General features: G+C 43.4%; 1 protein-coding gene across 3 annotated transcripts in view; it reads right to left on the bottom strand.

The window, feature by feature from the left end:
- SULF1 (sulfatase 1) overlaps positions 1-22,902 on the bottom strand; it is a 150,358-nt gene that overhangs the window by 10,511 nt on the left and 116,945 nt on the right. For all 3 annotated transcript variants that reach the window (XM_063923881.1, XM_063923883.1, XM_063923882.1), the window contains 6 exons: positions 14,569-14,845; positions 12,602-12,698; positions 11,652-11,746; positions 9,758-9,823; positions 8,089-8,261; positions 2,653-2,795 (listed from right to left, as the gene is read on the bottom strand). In XM_063923881.1, coding sequence (XP_063779951.1) covers positions 2,653-2,795; positions 8,089-8,261; positions 9,758-9,823; positions 11,652-11,746; positions 12,602-12,698; positions 14,569-14,845 — 851 coding nt within the window. The remainder of the gene's footprint in view (positions 1-2,652; positions 2,796-8,088; positions 8,262-9,757; positions 9,824-11,651; positions 11,747-12,601; positions 12,699-14,568; positions 14,846-22,902) is intronic.

Raw genomic sequence — 22,902 nt, 5'->3', positions numbered from 1 at the left:
TATTATAATAAACATATAAAGCTCTTGGTTGCAGTTCTATTTTCCAATTTGTCAAAATGGCTTTTGTTGCCTCTATAAATTGTCTCTTTTTGAGGGAAAGTTTATTAAGAAAGTTTAACTTGATATGAAATTAGACTGGGATATGATATGGAGAAAAACCCTCCTGTACAACAAGCTCTATTTTTATTGAGGGGAGTTACATAACATACAGTACAACAGTTGGTCGTGGTACGTACATGGCTTTCCATCCTACCAGGCCTGTTACATACCGAGACATGTGCCCAACAGGGCTTTCCATACTACCAGGCCTGTTACATACCGAGACATGTGCCCAACAGGGCTTTCCATACTACCAGGCCTGTTACATTCCGAGACATGTGCCCATACCTTCTCTCTTCTCTTAGTCTAGATGAATGCTGTATTTAAAATGCCAGCTCAGTGCCTGAGCAACAGCCACACTGAGCGTCTATGGCTCTATAATTTGTATTCCCATTGTTGTTTCAGACCCATGCTGCTTCTGCCATCCTAATGTTTGCCATCTGTTTGTCTTTCAGCTTTCTCTACAAGCTCCCTGCCTGCCTGTAATCCTGATTTTTGGCTTGTTAGACTTCCCACCTGTGTTGCCTGACCTAACCTCTGCCTGGTTTCTGCATGTGTCTGTGTATCACTCTCTCCCTCTTCAGTCTGTCTTGAGCTGCCTAGGTGCGCGATCCTGGGGCCATGACAGGTGGCTGCCTTTCGGCAAACTCCAATGCCTGCTAGTAACTCTGCACCCCAGGAGAACCAGCATCAATCACAGCATTACAGTCAATCCCAATTACCTACTAATTTCCTGATTGTTTGTTTTAAATATAGAACTAACAGGTGTTATTCATGGCATGTTTTCTTGCTTGATGCATGTGATATGTATCAAGAAAGCAGAGAGACAAGTGTCAGTGACCCATACTGCAACAACATACAAAGAGGGTGGCTATTCTCATGTGTAATGGAAAACAAGCCAAAGTGCGGGATGTATTGATATTAGACCCTTAATTCCTGACTATGTTATGGCTTTTTACCTTTAAGAGTACGAAAAATATTGATGGTGTGTTAAACTCAAAGACATACAACAGGATTAAATACACTGATGATGTGCTTAAAAGTGTGTGTGTGTGTGTGTGTGTGTGTGTGTGTGTGTGTGTGTGTGTGTGTGTGTGTGTGTTGTGTGGCTATACAATACCGAATTTTATCAGAATATAGCTAAACGCCTTTGCAATATAGGAGCTGGTAATCCCCTCACAACACCCACCACATAATGGTGGTAATTCCAAGTTGATCGCAGCAGGATTTTTGATAGCAATTGGGCAAAACCATGTGCACTGCAGGGGAGGCAGATATAACATGTGCAGAAAGAGTTAGATTTGGGTGGGTTATTTTGTTTCTGTGCAGGGTAAATACTGGCTGCTTTATTTTTACACTGCAATTTAGATTGCAGATTGAACACACCACACCCAAATCTAACTCTCTCTGCACATGTTATATCTGCCTCCCCTGCAGTGCACATGGTTTTGCCCAATTGCTAACAAAAATCCTGCTGCGATCAACTTGGAATTACCCCCATTGTACCATCACCAAACAAGTAACACCTACTTCCCGCCACTCATCGGGTACATACTGACATTATTAATGTACCTAGAAATGCACAAAGTACAGAACTCCCCATAAGAGCTGCCCTTTGCAATAGAAAGACTTTAGGACCCTGGAGCATAGAGTTATGGGGTGCTGGGAGGGATCCAATTGGATCCTCTCTGAGGGAATTGTGGAGAGGTGACCATAGGCTTCTATTGGGTAACGCTGCATAAAGGTGGCATTACACACTGGGTCCATGCTCTGGAATGTATCGCATTCTGGAGCTTGGTACATATGGGAATGCAGCCAAATTCCAAAAATGCCAGTTTTGGGATTTTTGGTTACATTTTCCTTTTAGTACATCCCGCCCTGCATAAACCAAAACTTGAATAGCACATTAAATATATGAACTACAGTGGTAGCGCATGTAAAATTAACCTTGGTTAGTCTTGTATTAATCAGGTGACTAGTAAAAGCAAACATCTCATTGGACAAAATAAAACAAGACCTTGCTAGCACTAGTCAACTAGTACTAGTGAAAGCAAATATCTTATTGGACAACGCTAGCTGAGTAATGAAAGCAATTATCTGAATGGATAATACAGTACATTTGTGTTAGATGTACAGTACCATGTTATAAGCCTTTCTGCATGCACTGCACCTGGCGTACACATCTTATAGGCGGTATGAGCAATTCTGGTTTGTATGTATCTCAGTCCTCTCTCACCAAGGGCTGAATGCGCGTTACAGGGTGGAGATTGGGGCATTTACAGTAAGAGAAATGACCTGTAGGAGTATCATAGATGCCGTCTGTAAGTACAGTGCACTCCATTCTCAGTTCCATCTTCTGCCCCAAGTATGGGGTAAATGTAAGTGGCAATTATTAGTGATGCTGCTGCTCTCATGGCTGGGGGCTGGGGTCGGTGTGACCACATAGATACAGACTACTCAGGATACAGGTGGATAGCCGCAGAAGCCTTTATGATCGCTGTAGGCTGCAGGAATTATGATCGCATTACGTACAACTCAGAAACTATACGTTACCTGATATGGGTCGAGGTTCATGTCAAAATATTCCAAGAAGCCCGTGGCAAATTCACAAAAAAGAAAATTGTGGGTCTCATTCACGGTTCTTAGGCACCAGTATGTGTTGTTATTGGAGCTGGTACAGGCACAGAAAGACCCCACTGTGAAGGAAGAAAACAACTGTAAGCAGAAAAAGTGATATTGCAAAAAACTATCGGAAGATGTATCAAAGCATGGAGAGATAAAGTACCAACCAATCAGCTCCTGTCATTTTTCAAACACAGGGTTCTATTTACTAAGGGGGACATGTACTATGCAGTGATAAAAGTGGAGAAGTGAGCCAGTGGAGAAGTTGCCCATGGCAACCAATCAGCTGCTCCGTATATGTTTATAGTATGCAAATTATAAATGTTACGTCAATGCTGATTGGTTGCCATGGGCTACTTTTCCACTGGCTCACTTCTCCACTTTTATCACTGCTTAGTACATGCCCACCCTAAGCCTTGGATGTACTAAGCCTTGAAAAATGATAAATATCACGGAGATAAAGTACCAGCCAATCGGCTCCTAACTGTCATTTTTCAAACCCAGCCTGTGACATGGCAGTTGGAAGCTGATTGCCTGGTACTTTATCTCCATCCACTTTATCTCCATCCAAGTCTTAGTAAATAGACCCCACAGTCTGTAACATGGCAGTTAGAAGCTGACTGGTTAATACCTTCCATCTCTCTCCAAGCTTTGATAAATCTCCCCCACTATTTACACTATACCTAATCCACACTACTCTGGTGCATACTCAGAGCAATGCAACCAATGCAAGATAATTCAATTATCCAGAGCAAGTGTGAATAAGTTATGATAAATATGTGACTTTGGCTTCCATGTCCCACCTAAATAAACACAAGCTATAAGGAACCAAGGTGGAAATTTACTAAGCAGTGATAAGAGTGGAGAAGTGCGTCAGTGGAGAAGTTGCCCCATCAACCAATCAGCAGCTCTGTAATATTTTATAGTATGCAAATTATAGATGTTACTTCAGTGCTGATTGGTTGCCATGGGCAACTTCTCCACTGGCTCACTTCTCCGCTCTTATCACTGCTTAGTAAATGTCCCCCCAAGAGTCTTAAACAATATGTTTGATGACGCCTATTATAGCAGAAAACCCAATAATCAGAGGGCAAATTACTCAGATTTTCTATGTAGTTCTTATATTATTATGTCACGAGGACCCCAATGGGCGTAGGGCTTGCTGAAGGATCCTCTACAATATTTACTTGCCAGCCTTAGCCCGATTATGACCATTATATTGGACACAGGTCATACGGTGCAAGGATCACATGTTATGCTACAATAATCTCAGTTTTAGCACAATAGGAGCTGGCCAGAAATGGGTGTATAGGAATTCCATTAATGCAAACCACAGTAATACACCTACACAAGTGCAAGGGATGCTATCGAGCTGGAAGAGATATCCTAATGATTTTTAAGGTATATGGAGTAAGCAAATACAGTAGATGTTTCCAGAACCTTTTTAGTGCCTGCAAAACAATCTGATGTTATACATGGCTAAGTAGGAAGTAATCAGATGTTATTCACTACTTAAAATGGGATACCTATACACCTTCTAGATGCAATTATTTTAATGGGATGTAAATGATATAAGGTTAGAAAATGCAAATAAATCATCACAATTAAAACTGTAAAACTGGTTACACACTGGAGAGATGTCGGACTAATTTGCCAAATTGCCACATCGCTCAGTGTGTACGGGTGATTTGCACGCTCTTGCGGTCTCTAGCAACGGAAGCTACGTTTCATGTGCTGCACGTCAAACCTAGCGATATCGCTAGCGACCTTGTTTATGCTAATGAAGGACGGAACATGATCCTTCCGTCCTTCACTAAAGTTGTTCCAGTGTGTACACTTAATCTGGGCTCAAGGGCATGCATTCCAATGTCAGAACACATGCCCGTCGCTCCAATGTGTACCCAGCTTAACACTTGTGGAAATTAAAATGTCCTGCGTTCATGATTCAGGACATAAAATAGGCTCTAATTATCAGAATTTTTAGAAAAGCAATCAAAAAGTTGTAATTAAGTTGATGGCCCAACATTGCTAGTAAACAATAATTTAAAGATTATATTTAATTCCTTGCCACAATGTATTTTGCTATCATCACACACTATGTCATGTACACTATGTCATGTCATGTGTAGATATCATCAAAAAGTGAAACGCGTCAGTCCCAACACATTACAAAGCTGGGGACTTTGAGTAATTATAAGACCAAGCAGTAAAATATGTACAAAGCAGTCTTAAAAATAAGGGTATAGAGATCACTCCACTAGAAAGTCAATAAATAGTAACCAAATCTGGCATAGACAAATATTAATCTTCCTTTTAATATTGATTTTAATAAAGATATTAAGTATTAAATTCAAATGTAATTATACTGCATTAATTTCTTATTTAATTAAGCTCATGTAAAGCACACAAACTTTGTATAACCTGATTTACTTCTGGAAAAGCCTGTCACAAGTCATTTTAATCTGACAAGTTCTGCTGTATTTAATTAAGGAAGAGCTTAGCCAAAAAGACATGAGATCAGTGTAATGGATCACTGTGCTTTACAGCCTAGGCTGGGTAGCTAACATTCTACACTTGAGAAGTGCCTGCATCATATATTTATTGTATAATTAATAATAATTAATAAACTCAGCATTTATGTAAACTATAAGTAGTTAAGGAGGGTATTCAATTAGTGCCATTTTTTCGTCTGGCACTTTTCACCCATTTTTAGGTCGAATTTACATTCAACCTATTCAATGCCCATGCCGTTTTTTTGACTGGTCGAAAAACCTGCCAATGGCGAAAGCCACGTGTATCAGCGAATTCGCTGATGATACACTTATTTTGGCAAATTCATGGGTGTTTTCTACCATTTTTGGGGCAATTTTCACCCATGCCGATTAGACAAAAAAAAAGTGAAACGGCATGGAAAAAAATAGATTGATTATACAAGCACTTGAATACCCTGTGTCGAATTTGTGACGTTTTTTCGATCAGTCCAGTGGCGTAACTACTGCCCCCGCAGCCCTCGCGGTGGCTTGGGGGCGATTGGCTGCGGGGGCGCCACTGATTTACAGCAGACTGACATGCGGACGAGCGTCCGCATGTCAGTCTGCAGTCTCCTTCCCTCCGCCGCTTTTTGGAGGGACACAGAGGGCACAGCGCGCCTCCCTGTGTCCCTCCTGCTGCATCATCTCCGGCGGCCGCGGGTCTAATAGGGGAAAGTGCCGTCCGTGAGCTCTAATTGGCTCACGAACCGGCACTTCCCCCTATTAGACCCGCGGCCGCCGGAGATGATGCAGCAGGAGGGACACAGGAGAGGTGAGCTGTGCCCTCCGTGTCCCTCCATAAAGCGGGAAGGGGGGGGGGGGATATCTGGCACTGGGGCATATATGGCACTGGGGGGAATATCTGGCACTGGGGCATATATGGCACTGGGGGGGAATATCTGGCACTGGGGGCATATATGGCACTGGGGGGGAATATCTGGCACTGGGGGGGGAATATCTGGCACTGGGGCATATATGGCACTGGGGGGGAATATCTGGCACTGGGGGCATATATGGCACTGGGGGGGAATATCTGGCACTGGGGGCATATTTGGCACTGGGGGGGAATATATGGCACTGTGGGCATATGTGGCACTGGGGGGCATATGTGGCACTGGGGGGGAATATCTGGCACTGGGGGCATATATGGCACTGGGGGGGGAATATCTGGCACTGGGGGCATATATGGCACGGGGGGAATATCTGGCACTGGGGGCATATATGGCACTGGGGGCATATATGGCACTGGGGGCATATATGGCACTGGGGGCATATATGGCACTGGGGGGGAATATATGGCACTGGGGGCATATCTGGCACTGGGGGCATATCTGGCACTGGGGGGGAATATCTGGCACTGGGGGCATATGTGGCACTGGGGGGGTATATGTGTACCTGGCACATGGGGGGGGGGGCTATATTTGGCTCTGGGGCATGTGAGTACCTGGCACCGTGGGGGAATATCTGGCACTGGGGACATATGTGGCACTGGGAGCACAGCCCAAGCAACAAGGACTACCTCCTAGCAACGAGCATAACACCCAGTGCATGAAACACCTGGCAACGAGCATGACACCCAGTGCATGAAACACCTGGCAACGAGCATGACACCCAGTGCATGAAACCCCTGGCAACGAGCATGACATTCTGAGCATGAAAACCCCTGGCACCGTGCATGGAACCAAGAGCATGAAACCCCTGGCAACGAGCATGACACCCAGTGCATGAAACCCCTGACAACGAGCAGGTAATTGAAAAGTAATTAGAAGCCTTACTGTAGGACTTAATGTGTAATGGGCATTACGGTGTGTGGCATAACGTATCACGGACATTGCGGTGTGTGTCACAATGTGTCACAGGCATTACGGTGTATGGTATACTATATCGCGGGCATTGTGATATGTGGTATAATGTCTCAGGGTCATTGCAGTGTGTGGCATAATGTATCACGGACATTGCGGTGTGTGTCATAATGTGTCACAGACATTGTATGTGCTATAATGTATCAGGGGCATTGCAGTGTGTAGCATAATGTATAACGGGCATTGCGATTCCTGTCATAATGTGTCACAGGCATTACGGTGTGTGGCATAATGTGTCACAGGCATTACGTTGTGTGGCATAATGTGTCGGGGGCATTACAGTGTGTGCATATTGTGTCATGTGCATTATTGTGTGCGGCATAATGTCTAAGGGCCATTGCAGTATGTGGCATAATGTATACTGGGCATTACTATAAGGAGGAAAAATGACAAATAATGTAAGGGGCATGAATCAGGATTATTTTTCTTTCCTGTGGTGGCCAACGTATGGGCGTGCAGGTTGCAAAACTGGGGTATAAGGTAGTCTTTTCCTGCAATGCCACGCCCCTTTATGCGAAACCACGCCCATTCCAACGAAACCACGCCCCTTTTTGGCGCGCGCGCCTTCGGCGCTCACATATTTATCCCTTTCTTGCTCCCAATTATGGAGCATGAAGGGGGGGGGGGGCGCCGAAGAATTTTTTGGCTTGGGGGAGAAAAATTTCTAGTTACGCCACTGGATCAGTCGAAAAAAAGGCACTTAATTGAATACCCCTTATGTATACTACAAGTCACCACAGAGTTCTGTGATCATATAACAAGGAAACAGAAATCTGCAACATATAATGGGTAATCATTTTTGTAATTTGTCTGTGTCCCTAACAAGTACAACTGTTTATATAGATATTTATAGTTGTGTTATTAATATGTAAACATAGCAGGTTTTTCTAGGTTCATGTAATCCTCAGCAGACTGGTGACTACTGTAAGTTAGGATGGTGAATGGTTCAATAACAGCTGTTCGTATGCTCTTACAGTTCCAGAAGGGAGCCGTCTGCCAATGGTTGTTATCATGAGTGAAACAAGTGAGTCCAGGAAGGCTGCACTCTTCTCCCTTCTTATGCCTCTTCTTTTCCTTTCTTTCCTTTTTCCGTCTACGGTTCTCTTTAAAGATCTGCAACTTGTTGTCCACCTCTTGAGCACCTTCTCTGTGAGAAGAAAAGCAATCTTTACATAGAGGCAGGAATCTAAAGCTTTGCATATGGCCAGAATCTGCAGGGTAGTGCAGGGGCGTATCTAGAGAGGAGGAGGCCCGTGTGCAAGCTCTGTCTGGGCCCCCCCCCCCCTCTCTAGCCGGAAGCGCAGTAGAGCTCTGGGCACTATGGTCCAGCGCTGTCCCGGAGCCTAGAGTGCATGCGTGGATCTACAGGAAAATGGCGCATTGGCCATCTACCCAGTGATTTTGCTTGCGTGAAACACTGGGAAAGTGGTGCTGCACCATTTTCCCAGTGATTCCTGCAGCGCTGCTGCTGCTGCGCCACGGGACTCTGGAGGGTGAGTATTAAAAATAATGGGTGCAAGGTGTGCAGTGTGGGCCCCCCTGGACCCCAGGGGCTCGTGTGCACCGCACACACTGCACCAATTATAAAAACACCAGTGTGGTAGCGTCATGTGACATAATGTTCTAAATAAAAATTGAACAAAAGGATATGCCATTTCCTTTGTTTATTTCAACGTTTCACATTTTCCCTTCCCCACGAGAGCAAAGCTGAGGGGCCATGGTATGTAATTATTCCTACCTCAGTGTAGTCATTGGTCAAATGCAGAGAGTAACCCCTTACCAGCTAAAATTTATTGACTGGACTGCTACCATGGGTGTAACTATAGTTGGTGTAAGGGGTGCTATTGTTCTAGGGCCAGAGGCTTAGGGTGGCCTGGACTCAGGTTATAAAGTTGCATACCAATTTTCCAGATTTGCCTGCTAAGTAGTTGGGTATAATCTATTGCCCAGCCTGAATTGTGTGACTTTACATTTTCAGTGGGGGAGTGTTTCGTGGATGTTATAAGGGGGCACTGTAATATGACACAATATGAACTGGAGGGCACTGTAATGTGTCATACTCTGATCTGCTCATTGTAATGTGGAGGGCACTATGTTACATGATAAGAACTGGGGCACTTTAATGTGGCATAATGTGAACTGTAAGGCGCTCTAATGTGGCACAGTATGAACAGGGGGCACTGTAATGTGGCATAATGTGAACTGTGGACACTGTATGATATAACGTGAATCGGGGGTACTGTGTGGCATAATGTGTACTGACAGCCCTACAATGTAACATAATGTGAACTAGGGAACTATGATGGTTCAGAAAATAAACTAGGGGACTACTATGGGGCATAATATTAACTAGGTCACTATTATGAGGCATAACAGAACAACTGCTGCGAGAGAGGTGTCTCTCTAGAGGCATTGGCATAGGGGCCCCTTGAATATGTTACTATGGGGCCCACAAAGTTCTGGTTATGCCCCTGAGGGCTGCATATTATTTTCTACATAATGGAAAGTGCCTGCAGTAGAGGCACTGAGGAGAAATTACACCATATTAAACATGTATCCAGAAATAAAATGTAAAACATTTGAAATGCTATTTTGATGCAATAACAGGTGAAATAATATATAGAATACATCAACAATGCTTACTTGAATGGGTGAATGTGACTCTTTATCTTATCCTGAACCCTCACGCCTTTCTCCTTCTTATAAAACCTGGAAGACAGGTAAACATTATATAACAATAGGTTTCTAGTCCTAGTAACTGCAGAAGTATATGTAGTGTACAGTATATGCTACAGGATTTCCACTTTACCTATAACATATTTTCCGATGCAACATGAATCAATAAGGCAGAATTTTCTATTGTTTATTACTGTTGTGTGAAAACGTCACTTTTAGGTTTAATAAATTAGGCTAAAACCAAGTAGAGGAATTACAATTATTTTAATGAAGAGGGTGGTAGTAAATGGAGTGAGGTTGGACTTTCATGTAATGTTTACTAGTGCATTGTGTACTCCTGTATAACTTTCCACCTCGCTGCATCCCTATGTGCACCTTAGGCTGCGGGGGCATCTCCCGAGAGCAGCGGGTAGATGTGGTCTTTAAAGTGTGCTAGGTAACTAAGCCATGCACACTACAGTGGTTTGCTCTGTACATTATGTGCACCTTCTGAATTATTTCCATTGACTGACCGCACACACTTACATCATACACATAATACACTTCATAACAACACATGCCTCCAAACATTTCAAATGGACAAAAAGGGGCACATAAGGTTCCTCAAATTCTAAAACTAATGAGATGCAGGTGGATTTGGCATTATTGGGGAAACTGGTGGTTTTGCTCTAAGTGTACACACAGTAAGTGCGCTCAGCCGAGACGTAATAATGCAAAGCCAAACCCATAGTAAAATATTGGAAAATAGCCCGGTTCATCTCCCCTACACCAGTCCCCATGGCCCTAACTGTGCTCTTCCATTCAGAGGCTATACTACTAGGAGAACAGGGGCTTGTGATACTGGCCCACCGACACTGGTGTATTTAAAGTAGGTGCAGTGTGTCCGGCCCATACTGTACACACTTCACCCATTTATTTCAATACTTGCCCTCCGGGTCGGCAGCATCAGCGCTGCAGTAATCACCAGGAAAATGGTGTGGTGGCCATTTTCCCAGCAGTTTACGCATGCGCGATAAGAAAATCAATGGGAAAATGGCCACCGCACCATTTTCCCAGAGCACTGCGCATGCGCAGTAACTCTGGGTCAGCGCTAGGATCCCCTTGTGACCCTAGTGCCCAGATCTACATCGCTGCTGGCTTAAAAGGGGCCCAGATGGAGTTTGCACATGGGCCTCCTCCTCTCTAGAAGCACCCCTGCCCCCCGACTAGACCTCTGGGCCCCCTAGCCACAACGGCATTAATTCGGCCACTGGTGCCCAGGATTCCTAGCCTTCCCTGATATAGCATTCAACCCTGTGTTCATGCACGCCTCAATAAGGGGGAAATTTATCAAATTTTGGAAAGATAAAGCACCAATCAGCTGATTGGTTAATAAAATGGGCCGGATGTAACGAGTTGGCCGAAGGTGCGGGTTCCCGGCCGAACTCAGACTTTTTTTAAAGCGACAATCATTTACAAGGCATGGTTGTGCCTTGTACATGATTGCAGCTTTAAAAAAATTTCACCGTTTGTCCGGCAACCCGCACCTCTGGCCAATTTGGACTTTATTACATCCAGCACTTTATCTCTCTCTCTCTCTCCACTGTATCTCTCTCAAAGCTTTGATACATCTCCCCCAGACTCATACTGTATATTCATCGCAATGTACTCACAGCTGAACAAGTCTGAACAAGTTACAAATTCACAATTTTACTGGTTTCTTGATCAGAACTAACACTCTATTCTATTATATATATTACACTCTATTATACTATATTTCTGAACTATACAGTTGTACAGTATAATGTGATAAACTAAACCTTATAGCCTTCAGGTAGTTGTAATGTCTCCTTCTTTGCTAGATTGGGAAATGATCACTCACCCAGATTTGCTGCAGTCACATTCATCTGGCTTCCTCCTTTTCAGATGCCCCCTCACTTCCCTTAAATTCTTTATCTTGTCCTGTAACGCTTCAATCTGACAATGCAAGAAAAACAAGTAGGTACATATTAAAGTGTGCACTGCATTTGTGGTGACAGAAAACATATACCGTATTTTTCGGACCATAAGACGCACCTGACCATAAGACGCACCTAGTTTTTAGAGTAGGAAAACTGGGAAAAAAATATTCTGAACCATTTCTGCTTTATCATCCTTGCGCTGCCTCCCTAGCTTTCACCAACCTCTAAGAGATATTTTTGTGTGATTTCTCAGACTCCTACAAAGATTCTGTACAGTACAGCCTTCTGTCAGAGCCAGCATACAGAGACACACACACATCAGAGCCAGCATACACATAGACACACACACACACACACACACACACACACACACACACACACACTGACAGTACCAGTGGTTCCCCGCATCCAGGCTCTCAGCTAACGCTGCCTGCGGTGCACTCCTGAGGAGGGAGGAGGGGGGGGAGCGGGGGAGTCACATGATGCCGGCTCTGCTGCTGAAATGGGCTCTGAGATGCGGGCGCTCTGCTGATGACGGCGCAGCAGCAGCAGCCAGGACCCGTCGCTACCCGCCGACCACCGGCGCTCCCTGCAAAACGTCTTATTCGCTCCATAAGACGCACATACTTTTCCCCCCACATTTTTGGGGAGAAAAAGTGCGTCTTATGGTCCGAAAAATACGGTATGTAGGGCCATGCTAGAGGGATGGTGTGAGTGTAATGGACATATGTGCATAGAGTTAGGTGCAGGCGTAGACGGCCTCAGTCACAAACACAGGTAACAACCAGTATCATACTGACATACATACATCGGGGTGTGAGAGTAAATACAGATGGAAACAGAAAGGAATAGGACACAGGAGTCAGTTTACCTCTTTGTCAATGTAAGCTTTATGGTCCTTCCAGGCTCTGCTTGAATGATACAGTTCCCTCTCACAATGCACAGTGTCATTGGAAAGAATATAACACCTGCGTGAGACAAATAATCTGATGAATTTCATATGTAAATTAGTGATATCTAGCAGACACCAATATGGACACATTTGGTCTGACTCAGAGTTGTACATTAATGCTGCCGCAGATGCCATGTTTGACTGAGGATGTGAGAAAATATGCTACTGTAATAGCCGCCACGGTTTTTATTCAGATGCCCACCAGAGTCTCCGCAGCTGCCCGCAACTGCATGCACATTTTCAGCATCCACTCCCTGTCTATGGTCTCTGGTCACTCAGAATAGCCACTGTAACTCAGAGACACGGGAGACGTGATCCCTGCATACAGGATCACGATACACGCCCCAATATGATCCTGACACTCCCGCATGTTTTCTGCCACTCCCTGTTACCTCCCACAGAATGACCACTTCCAGTTAATCACTGCGAGTGTAATTGCTAATCAATAGCTGCGAGCGAGCATTCTGTGGCAGTGACATAGGCACAGTTACCAATAATTGATCAATTGTGAAGAATATCAGCATAGCGTACAACTCTGAATCAGGTCCACTGACTCCAGGTACCAGGGTAGGAGGGGGTGCCACTGCACTGCGGCATTGCGGGTGTGGCTCACTCCCGAGTCTGCTCACCAGCATCATGATTACATCTATAATGCTGATGAGGGGACTCCAGAGCTGCTCTGCAAAGTATGCACTGTGCGTGCAGAACAAAGAGAGGTCAGTATTTAAGACTTGGATCCGGCCACACAACACGAGTACTCAGGAGCACTGGAGGGGTGGGCAGCACTGTGTAGCATACAGGGTGGGCACTGTGGTGGCAAAGAAACTAGTCTGTTAATGATCTTTGGAATTACCATATTTCACCTTCAAAAGTACTTGGAAATTGAGTTTTAACAGACCAAATTATTTCCAAGACAAAAACAATTAAAAACAAAACACTAATTTTCAATTATAAATGGAATCCAGATTATGGGGCCTATTTAGTTTTCACACCTATTTCACATTATTTATGTATTACCTGAATGTATTAAAGGGCATTTGGAGCAGTTTTCATAAAAAACTGCTCCAAACCCTTTAATTATCATTTTTTTTTAGTAACCCACATCGCTTTCACCATATTTATTATGGAAAATGCGATGTGGGCGAATTTACTAAAAAAAATTGTAAAAAAACACCGTAGCTCAGGCTGGCGAGATCACTACGATGTACACCCATTTGCTTAGCTTTCTCTGCCCCCTAGCAGAGAAAGCTGTGCAGGGACCCGGCAGTGTGATAAGCTATGCGTGTTCGATGGACACACAAGCTGATCACAGTGTTAAAAAAAAAAACAAGTAAAAAAATAAAACCTACTTACCCGTCCAGGAGCCTGTGATCGGTGCTCTGGTGCTGGCTGCCGGGTGCCGGGACCTCCATATACTGCACTGTGACCCCGGTGCTGTAAAGTGCAGAAGAAGGACCTGGTGCCTGGCAGCCTCCTGGATCAGTGGGCACCGGCTCCTGGGACTGGTATGTATGAATCCGGGGAGGGGGGGGGGGGGGGAGAGGGGGGTGCTTTATCCAGCGCGGGGGTAGTCGCGATGTGGTGTGGGGTAACCCGACGCCAGTGATAGCGAGGGGCAGGGCGCATGCACAGCAGGACAATGGGGTATTTTTTCCAAAAAATACCCCGATGATGCTGCGGAGAGGCATCGCAGGGACAGAACTTGCCCGCAAGCTCTGTCCCTGCATGTGATAATTGATATATCCATGCGATGTACTTAATTATCGCAGTGTGAGTTTGGTCTAGTTTATCACCTGTTAGCCGCATCATATGATGCGGATGGTGATAAATAGACCTCTATAAGTTTTATTCACATGAAAGGCAAGAGACAAAAAACTGAGAATTACTTATGTGTGACTCTGAGGGATGCTGAATGGCTGCTTCCAATCACTCCATCACCCAACATTATTTCATCTCCATCCGGGGAAGAAAACATATCGTTGTAGTCTTCATCCATATCCTCTCCTAGCTCCTCTTCAGAGGTATAATGTCTCTTGGTGATAACTCTTGTGTGCGGGGTCTGCACATTTTCCTCATCTTCTAGATTTATATCATAAATCTCCCCTTCAAACTCAACAGCCAGGGAGCGGGCTTGACGGGTGTGAACAAAACGAGGGTTTAATTCTGTATGAAGTAACATAAATGTATTAAAATAAAAATGACATTCTCATAGACATGTACATATAAATATCTATCTATATATATATAACTTGTATACTGCAACCAAGTGCTCCGGCACTTGCTCTGGTTCCCTACTGAGGGCACTGCACCCTTGCTGTTCACACATCTAAGAAAGGTGGCACTCAGGGACTAAATTATAACTGAATAACAAAGTGTATTTAACTCATCAATGTTTCAGGGACATACTCCCCATCATTAAGGGGAGTATGTTCCCTAAGCGTTGATGAATTAAATACACTTTGTTATTAAAATCCAAAGTGCACAAAAAAATAATAGGTTGATATGATCTGCACATAAGATATTACAGCAGAATTTTCCCTCTTCTCCATCAATTAGCATAAATCTCAAACTGACTATATAACTGCTGCTGCGATGGTATACATGCTATACGGTATTCTGGCTTTAGTGAGGCATATATTTTGATGACACTGGGCCTGCTTCACATGTGGTTTGAGCTGCTGTCGCTGCTGCTTACATAGAAGCAGCAGCGATAGCACTAATATGGTAATGCAGCAGGGGGCATCACGCCTTCTACTAGCATTAGTGCTCTGAGCTGTGTCCTAGGACACAGCTTAGATCTTCTGCAACACTATTGGCTGGCTGTGTGACTCATGGGGTCGTGCAAGTCGGCAGCACAGGTCCTACCAAACGGCCAGGATATCTCCATCTTCTGACGGAGATCCTGGCTTCGTCCCTCCCCCACAACGGCGGTGACATGCCTCCATTATGGGTAAGAGAGAACATCGTCGCCCCCTCCCCACTCCCAAACGGCAGCAGACTTTCAATCACTGACATTCTGCTGCTGAACTGTGTGGAATGTCGCAGACCCATATTGCACATGTGCAGTATGGATCCAGCACATGCACGAGGTTCCAAACATCGGTGCTTTACGGTATCTGCCGCTATTTTAACATTAACTGAATCAGGCCCAGTGATAGTACTGTAGATGGTATTATACATTTAGATCATCATACCGGGGAGGGATTGACACATTTTTGTTAGCACTATGTAAACATTAATGAAACATTGTAGAAGACAAATATAAAAGTCACGACTGGGACTGTAACTCTAGTTTCCAGCTACAACACCCTCAAACGTCTATTTACCCTTACTAAAGAGTTCATCATTCTTCTGACAAGCTTGAGGCACTAAAACTATGCGCCTCGGTTTGCACAAGCACACCAACACAGTTTTGTGAAAGAGGTGACAGCATTTACAAAGCAGTAACAGTTTGCACAGGCTTTGGGGGAACGAGCACTGGTGCGCCTAGTTTTGGAGAACACCTAAGAATTCTTTTAACTGACATTAGGAGCTAGAGGTGGTGGAAATTAATTTTACTAGGGGGGGAAGCCGTGCATAGGGGGCACACTGTCATTCCTATTCTGCAATAAGGATTTATATAGCGCATATATTTTCCACAGCACTTTACAGAAAATATTTCAGTCATTTGCATCAGTCCCTGCTCCAGTGAGCTTTCAATCTATATTCCCAATCCTATATTCCCAAGTGTGTGGCACAAGCTAGGGTTATTTCTTTTAACAGAAGCCATTCGACACTGCAACTCATTTGCAATTATATACACATACTTAGCCTATACGCAAGAATAAGGAACATCAGGCTTAATAGTAGACCTATGGCTGCGTGGACTGGACACAGCAGTAGTCACGCAGGTGCCATGTTTTTGTATGGTAGCACTCGCAGCTGACGTCAGATACATGCCCTGAAAACTGCCATGACACGCCTGTGTTTTAACAACCACTCCCCACTAACACCATGTTAACACCCCCAAATGGTCACTTCCTGTCAATCACTTTGCGAAGCAATCCTCATTGCGTGTGGGTTGGCTGTGCCACCTTGACGCATGCGCAATGCAAATGCAGCACATGCACAGTACACCAATAATCGCCCAGTTCCATGGAACAGAGTCGGACTGGCCCACAGGGGTACAGGGGAAACCACCTGTGGGCCCCACTGCCTGGGGCCCCTCCTCATCCTCTAGTTATCAGGTTCCAGACTGTGTTTTTGAATTATACATTATACATATGTTACCTTATACTGCACAGGACTATGGTGTATTCTCTACAGTGCATTGCCAATATTTATCTGGTACATTATCATGCACGCACTAGCAGTATTTATATATTTGTCAAGGGGCCCAGCCCATGCACTCACTAATGGTTGTATCGGCTGGCCACACCCCCTCTGGAGACTGACCATACCCCTAAACATGGGCCCCTACCACTGCATTCCCCGGTGGGCCCTTCATGCCCAAGTCCGACACTGCCGTGGAACATAGGCTTTGCATACTTCTCTGAATCAGGCACAAAGTTCCAATATTCTACTAATTTCATGATTAATTTAAACCACAAAGTAGGCTAAATAGACTAAGGAGCAGTATATTAAGAGAAAAACAGAAATGTTTATTTCAATGAAAGGGATAGTATTATAGTGGGCTGAACCATTATGTGTTACAGTTTAGCAAAGTTCGCACCTCGTCAGAACTTTACGCCTCTGCTTATATTTAAATGTGCGCCCACTAAGAATGCAGAGTTAGCATGCACAGGGAAGCAATATGAAAACCTAAAACCATCTGCAGTGCGCAAGAAGTGCGCTTCGAAAATCACATCAGTAACTTTATGTGGTTTATCTAACAATGGCAGGATATAAAGATGCAATATTTTATAGGCAAAACCAAACATGTTCAAAAATAAAACATGCCGAATTCTGCCTTCATAAATATTGCTCCCAAAACCAAAAATCTGCACTTTATTTAATAAACCCCTGTCTGACAATTAAATGGCAGATCACTAGACTAAAACTTGGTAAAACTTGGTAAAACGTTTTAAGTCCAATAGACATTGAGTGGAGGTTATAAACGGGCACATAATACGTTTTTTATACTGTCGATTAAAAAAAAAAATATTAAAATACACTAGGTAAGACACTAACATGCCAATTTATTTGTAAAAAAGTCCAACACATTTGGCCAAACTTTTGAAGGAAACCATACTTTCACAATTTGTCCTCTTTTGAATACTAATGGATCTAACCATAAACAAAAATAATAAATATTAAAAGTATACAATATATTGGCAGAGCCTTATGTGTAGTAGAATAGGTTAATTGAAGTCATTCGTTTCCATCTGCCTACTTGTGCCAGTATTTCACATGCTGTATACATAAAATCTGTAATGTAGAACATCTGTCGCCCTGTCATTAGCCAGGCCAAACTTTGTACCCATCCATGCTCTAAACATCAGAAGGGGCAATTACACTAATTGAAAAATAGCTGCAATAAAACACAGTTTTATGTGTCTAATGTAAAGACCTACTGTGATTTATGGTGTCAGCTGTAAGAGGAAAGACAAACATGGGAAACTGAACAGTGAGAACAGAGAAAACGTTTCAAGTTCACCTTCGTCCTCACTTTTTCTCTCTCCATCACATAGGATATGAATTTCTGAGGAATCTGTGTACCGTAGGGCAGGTTGTGGTAGATACAAATATTTCTCCTTTAGTTAAGGGCTCATTCTCATGTAGGCACTGGGAGAATGGCTAAATATGCCCAAAGTCTATGGGGGTAATTCAGATCTGATCGCTGGGCTGCGTTTTTTGCTGTCCTGCGATCAGATAGTCTCCGCCTACAGAGGGAGTGTATTTTCGCTGTGCAAGTGTGCGTTCCTATGTGTTAGCAGAGCTGCTAAAAATCAGTTTGTACAGTCTCTGCGCAGCCCAGGACTTACTCTTCCAGTGCGATTGAATCCTGCTGATCGGGGCCGAGCTGACGTCAGACACACTCCCTCAGAACGCTTGGACACACCTACAATTTTCCGGACACTCCCTGTAAATGGTCAGTTGCCACCCACAAACGGCCTCTTCCTGTCAATCACCTTGCGTACGCCCGTGCGAATGGATCCTTCGCACCATCCCGTCGCTGACCGGCGATGCCCTTTGTAGCTGTCCGACATGCCTGCGCATTGCGGTGCATACGCATGCGCAGTTTGGACCTGATCGCCCGCTGTGCGAAAATGCACAGCAGTGATCAGATCTGAATTACCCCCTATGTTTTTTAGACACATTTTACACATATGTTTAATATATCTTCCTTGCATTCTTATCACTACAATATAATGTACCAGTAGTATGCAGTGGAGTATTAGATATAGGTTGTGTTGGAATTTAGTATTTTAAACACAGTCTTAAAATGTTAGAACACAGCGGTGGGAATAGGCCTGTAACAAACCATTCGGTTTTAGTGGAGAAGCTGCTACATATAATTGTATAGAATGCACTTTGTAAATGTTACTTTAACACTGATTGGTTGCTATGAGCAACCATTCCACTTGTTCACTTCTCCACTCTTTTCAATATCATTAATTTGGATAGGCGTGAGCAAGCTCTGTTTCATTGATCAACCACCTTTATAGATATCCTGGTGGATAAGATTACAGTACCTAGAAATGATTGGTTAAAGGAAGTATTAATAAAGCTTTCTATATGTATTGAGAGGTTTTGAAGTATTTCAATGCAAGTTTTGAACAATTATATGAAGTGTGATCTGCTACACTATAGGTTTTACATATTTCCATCCAATAATTATAATTGTTCTATACACAGCATGAGGGGGGAGCCACATAAGGGGAGATAAGCTGTATGAGGTGGGGGAACCACACGGGGGATGATAAGCTGCATGAGGGGGGAGCCACATAAGGAGAGATAAGCTGTATGAGGTGGAGGGGACACATGAGGGATGATAAGCTGCATAAGGGGTGAGCCACATAAGGGGAGATAAACTGTATGAGGTGGGGGAGCCACATGGGGGATGATAAGCTGCATAACTGTGTGTGTGTGTGTGGGGGAGGGGGGGGGGGACACATGAGGGAAGAGGGAAGAGGGAAGATAAGCTGCATGAGAGTGAGGGGAGCCATATAAGGGAATATAAGATACATAAGGGGGAAGAGCTGTGTGAGGCAGAAGAGCTGTGTCAGGGGTAAGCGCTATGTGGTTACGGTTAACTTAAATAACTTAAGATGTGTCTGGGTTAACATGATAACATTATAAGTAGTGATTGATGACTTTAGGCTCGCACCCTGACTGGTTCTAATCTAGACACCCCCATAATCAGAGCTAGAAAAATTTCTCTGGTGGTTCTATTACACTAAGGGGCATATGTATTAAGCCTGGAGAAGTGATAAAGCAGGGATAAAGAAGTGATAAGTTCAAGGTGATAACGTACGAGCCAATCAACTCCTAAATGTCATTTTTGAAACCCGTAATGATTGGCTGGTGCGTTATCACCTTGCATTTATCACTGCTTTATCACTGCTTTATCACTTCTCCAGGCTTAATACATCTGCCTCTGAGTGACAAACCCATTTCATAGCAGTTTACACATAGACGGAAAAAACAAGAACAGCAGTAGCTTGCACTCTGCTATAATATAGGTTCAGTCCAGATTGTGGATATTTAAAACCATATATTTCACTACAAAAAGGCAAACACTATGGAGTAGATTTTCCTACAAGGAAAAGTGGAGGTTTTGCATATAGCAGCCAATCAGAGTCTAGCTTTCATTCTCTGGTACATTCTAAAATGGTAGCTAGAATCTGTTTGGTTGCTATGGGCAGGGACGTAGGGAGGGTGGAACAAGTGAAGCTCGAGCTCCAGGCGCCGCTAGGGACAGAAGGCGCCGGCTCACTGCACAGCTGAGAGCCGGGATCTCGGGCAGGGGTAGGAGGAAATGACTAGACGAGAGGGAAGGGGTGGCCACCACACTGCCTGCATGTTGCAGATCACTGATTGCACAGTGCAGAGAGTCCAGTGCAGTGCAGTACAGTGTGGTGTGTTGTTAGGGAAGAGGGGAGGTTTGAAGGCTTGTCAGAAGAACTTTCCTGGCTGTCAGGAATCTGCAGTCAGTGATCGGGAACATGCAGGCAGTGTGGTAGCCACCCCTTCCCTTTCCTCGGTCCTTTCCTTCTACCCACGGAGGTCCAGCCTGTCAGTGTCAATCACATCGAAGCTCCGCCTCTCCAGGCTGGAACGAGGAGCTGCTCTGCTGCTGGGCTCTTGGTGAGAATTACTGTGTGTTTATGTCTGTGTTTACTGTGTGTTTATGTGTATATGTCTGTGTTTGTGTGTAAATGTGTGTGTATATGTCTGTGTGCTAATGTGTATACATGTATGTGTGTGTTTGTGTATATATATCTTTGTATACAGTATGTGTGAGTATATGTGTATGTTTATGTAAGTCTGTGTGTATATGTGTATGTCTGTGTATATCTGTGTGTGTATATGTGTGTTTATATATCTGTGTATACAGTATTTGTGTGTTTATGTATGTCTGTGCCTAAATGTGTGTGAATCTATGTATGTACATATGTATATATGTGTGTGTGGTGGTGGGTGGGGGCGCCGTAACATGACCCTGCTCCGGGTGTCATGTCTCCACGCTACGCCTCTGGCTCTGGGAAAAACCTCCACTTTCCTTTATAGAAGATGTAGCAAATGTACCAATATAAGCTAAACCAATATCACAAGACATATGCCATGGCGTGGCGCTGATGCAAACATAAATAGTCCCCAAAAAATGCACTGTGTATAATATTTACGTCTTGAATGGTAAAAACTGTATATAATCACATCCAGATAGATTATTGATAGATATAAATTTGTAACACTTCAGCCTTAATGTACAGTATACAAAAATTTTACCATTCATCTTAAGAATCTACGTATTTAGAAATCAACATTCCTATGGTCTGCTGTTTGTCAGGTTAAGTACACAGTAGATGAAAAGGAATTCTCCGCCAGCACTCCAAGATATATTTAACTTTTTAAAAAAAATCCATATCAGTATATATGAAGAAGAGAATGGGGGATATGTACTAAGCCTGAAAAGTGATACATTTCATGGTGATAAAGAACCAGCCAATCAGCTCCTGCCATGTCACTGGCTGTGTTTGAAAAATGACAGGAGCCGATTGGCTGGTACCTTATCACCGTGATATTTATCATTTTTCAAGGCTTAGTACATCTGGCCTATTGCAATGTGTTCTGTGGATAATGACAAGCCCGCTATTTTTTTTTTTAAATTAACATTTACATTTTTTAAGAGAAAATGTTAATTATTCTTAACTTACTAATTTCCACATATCCACTAGGGGCTGCTGTGGTATAATATGTGGTTCTCGAACACATTCAGTATTTTGTGCTATTCCTTCCAGATTTAATTCATTTAACCAAAGACTTTAGCACGTTGGTGATTATGGACTCCCAGAGTATTACAGATTAATTGGGTTAATATATAACAACGCCACAATAAATTTATGGGATTTACGAAATGTATTTTTAAGATGCAGCAATAAAGAAATATAAAAGGAAACACAAATAAGGCTTATTTTTAAACCAATACATCTGTAATAAATTAATGTTAAATCTCTCACATTCATGTCTCATTTCTAGAACACTTTTCCAATACGATAATTTAACAGTTATGTGTACACAATGCATTAGGAGAAACAGTGTGTGAAATTTTAGTTCTAGTAGTTTACACATGCACAAACACACACACACACACACACACACACACACACACACACACACACACACACACACACACACACACACACCTAATTTTCCCTCACACTTCCCTGATTGCAGGAAAAAGAACAAAGATTAGCTTGGATATTAATTGATAATGTGCACAGCTTGGCATCATTGCTCAGAATATAATTGGCCCCTATGAATATAATTCAATTTTATTTTGTACTATCAACCATAGATCTGCTCATACAAATCTATGTAAATATTCAGAGACCTCTGGTTTGCATCATAAACTGTACGTGGCAACTCTAAACTATTAAAAATGCATTAAGAAGTGTCATGCGGTAATTGTCATCGAACATGGCTTTGCACACCTATCACTGTATTCTGGTGAGAAGCAGCGCCATCTTGCCTATGCCAATCTTTATAGAGGGCAAATATGCATTTCTGTTATTCAT

Source organism: Pseudophryne corroboree, chromosome 5 (genome assembly GCF_028390025.1).
Source record: "Pseudophryne corroboree isolate aPseCor3 chromosome 5, aPseCor3.hap2, whole genome shotgun sequence".
NCBI lineage: Eukaryota > Metazoa > Chordata > Amphibia > Anura > Myobatrachidae > Pseudophryne > Pseudophryne corroboree.
The sequence above is the reverse complement of the archived record's forward strand: the minus strand, read 5'-3'. Positions and strand labels throughout refer to the sequence as shown.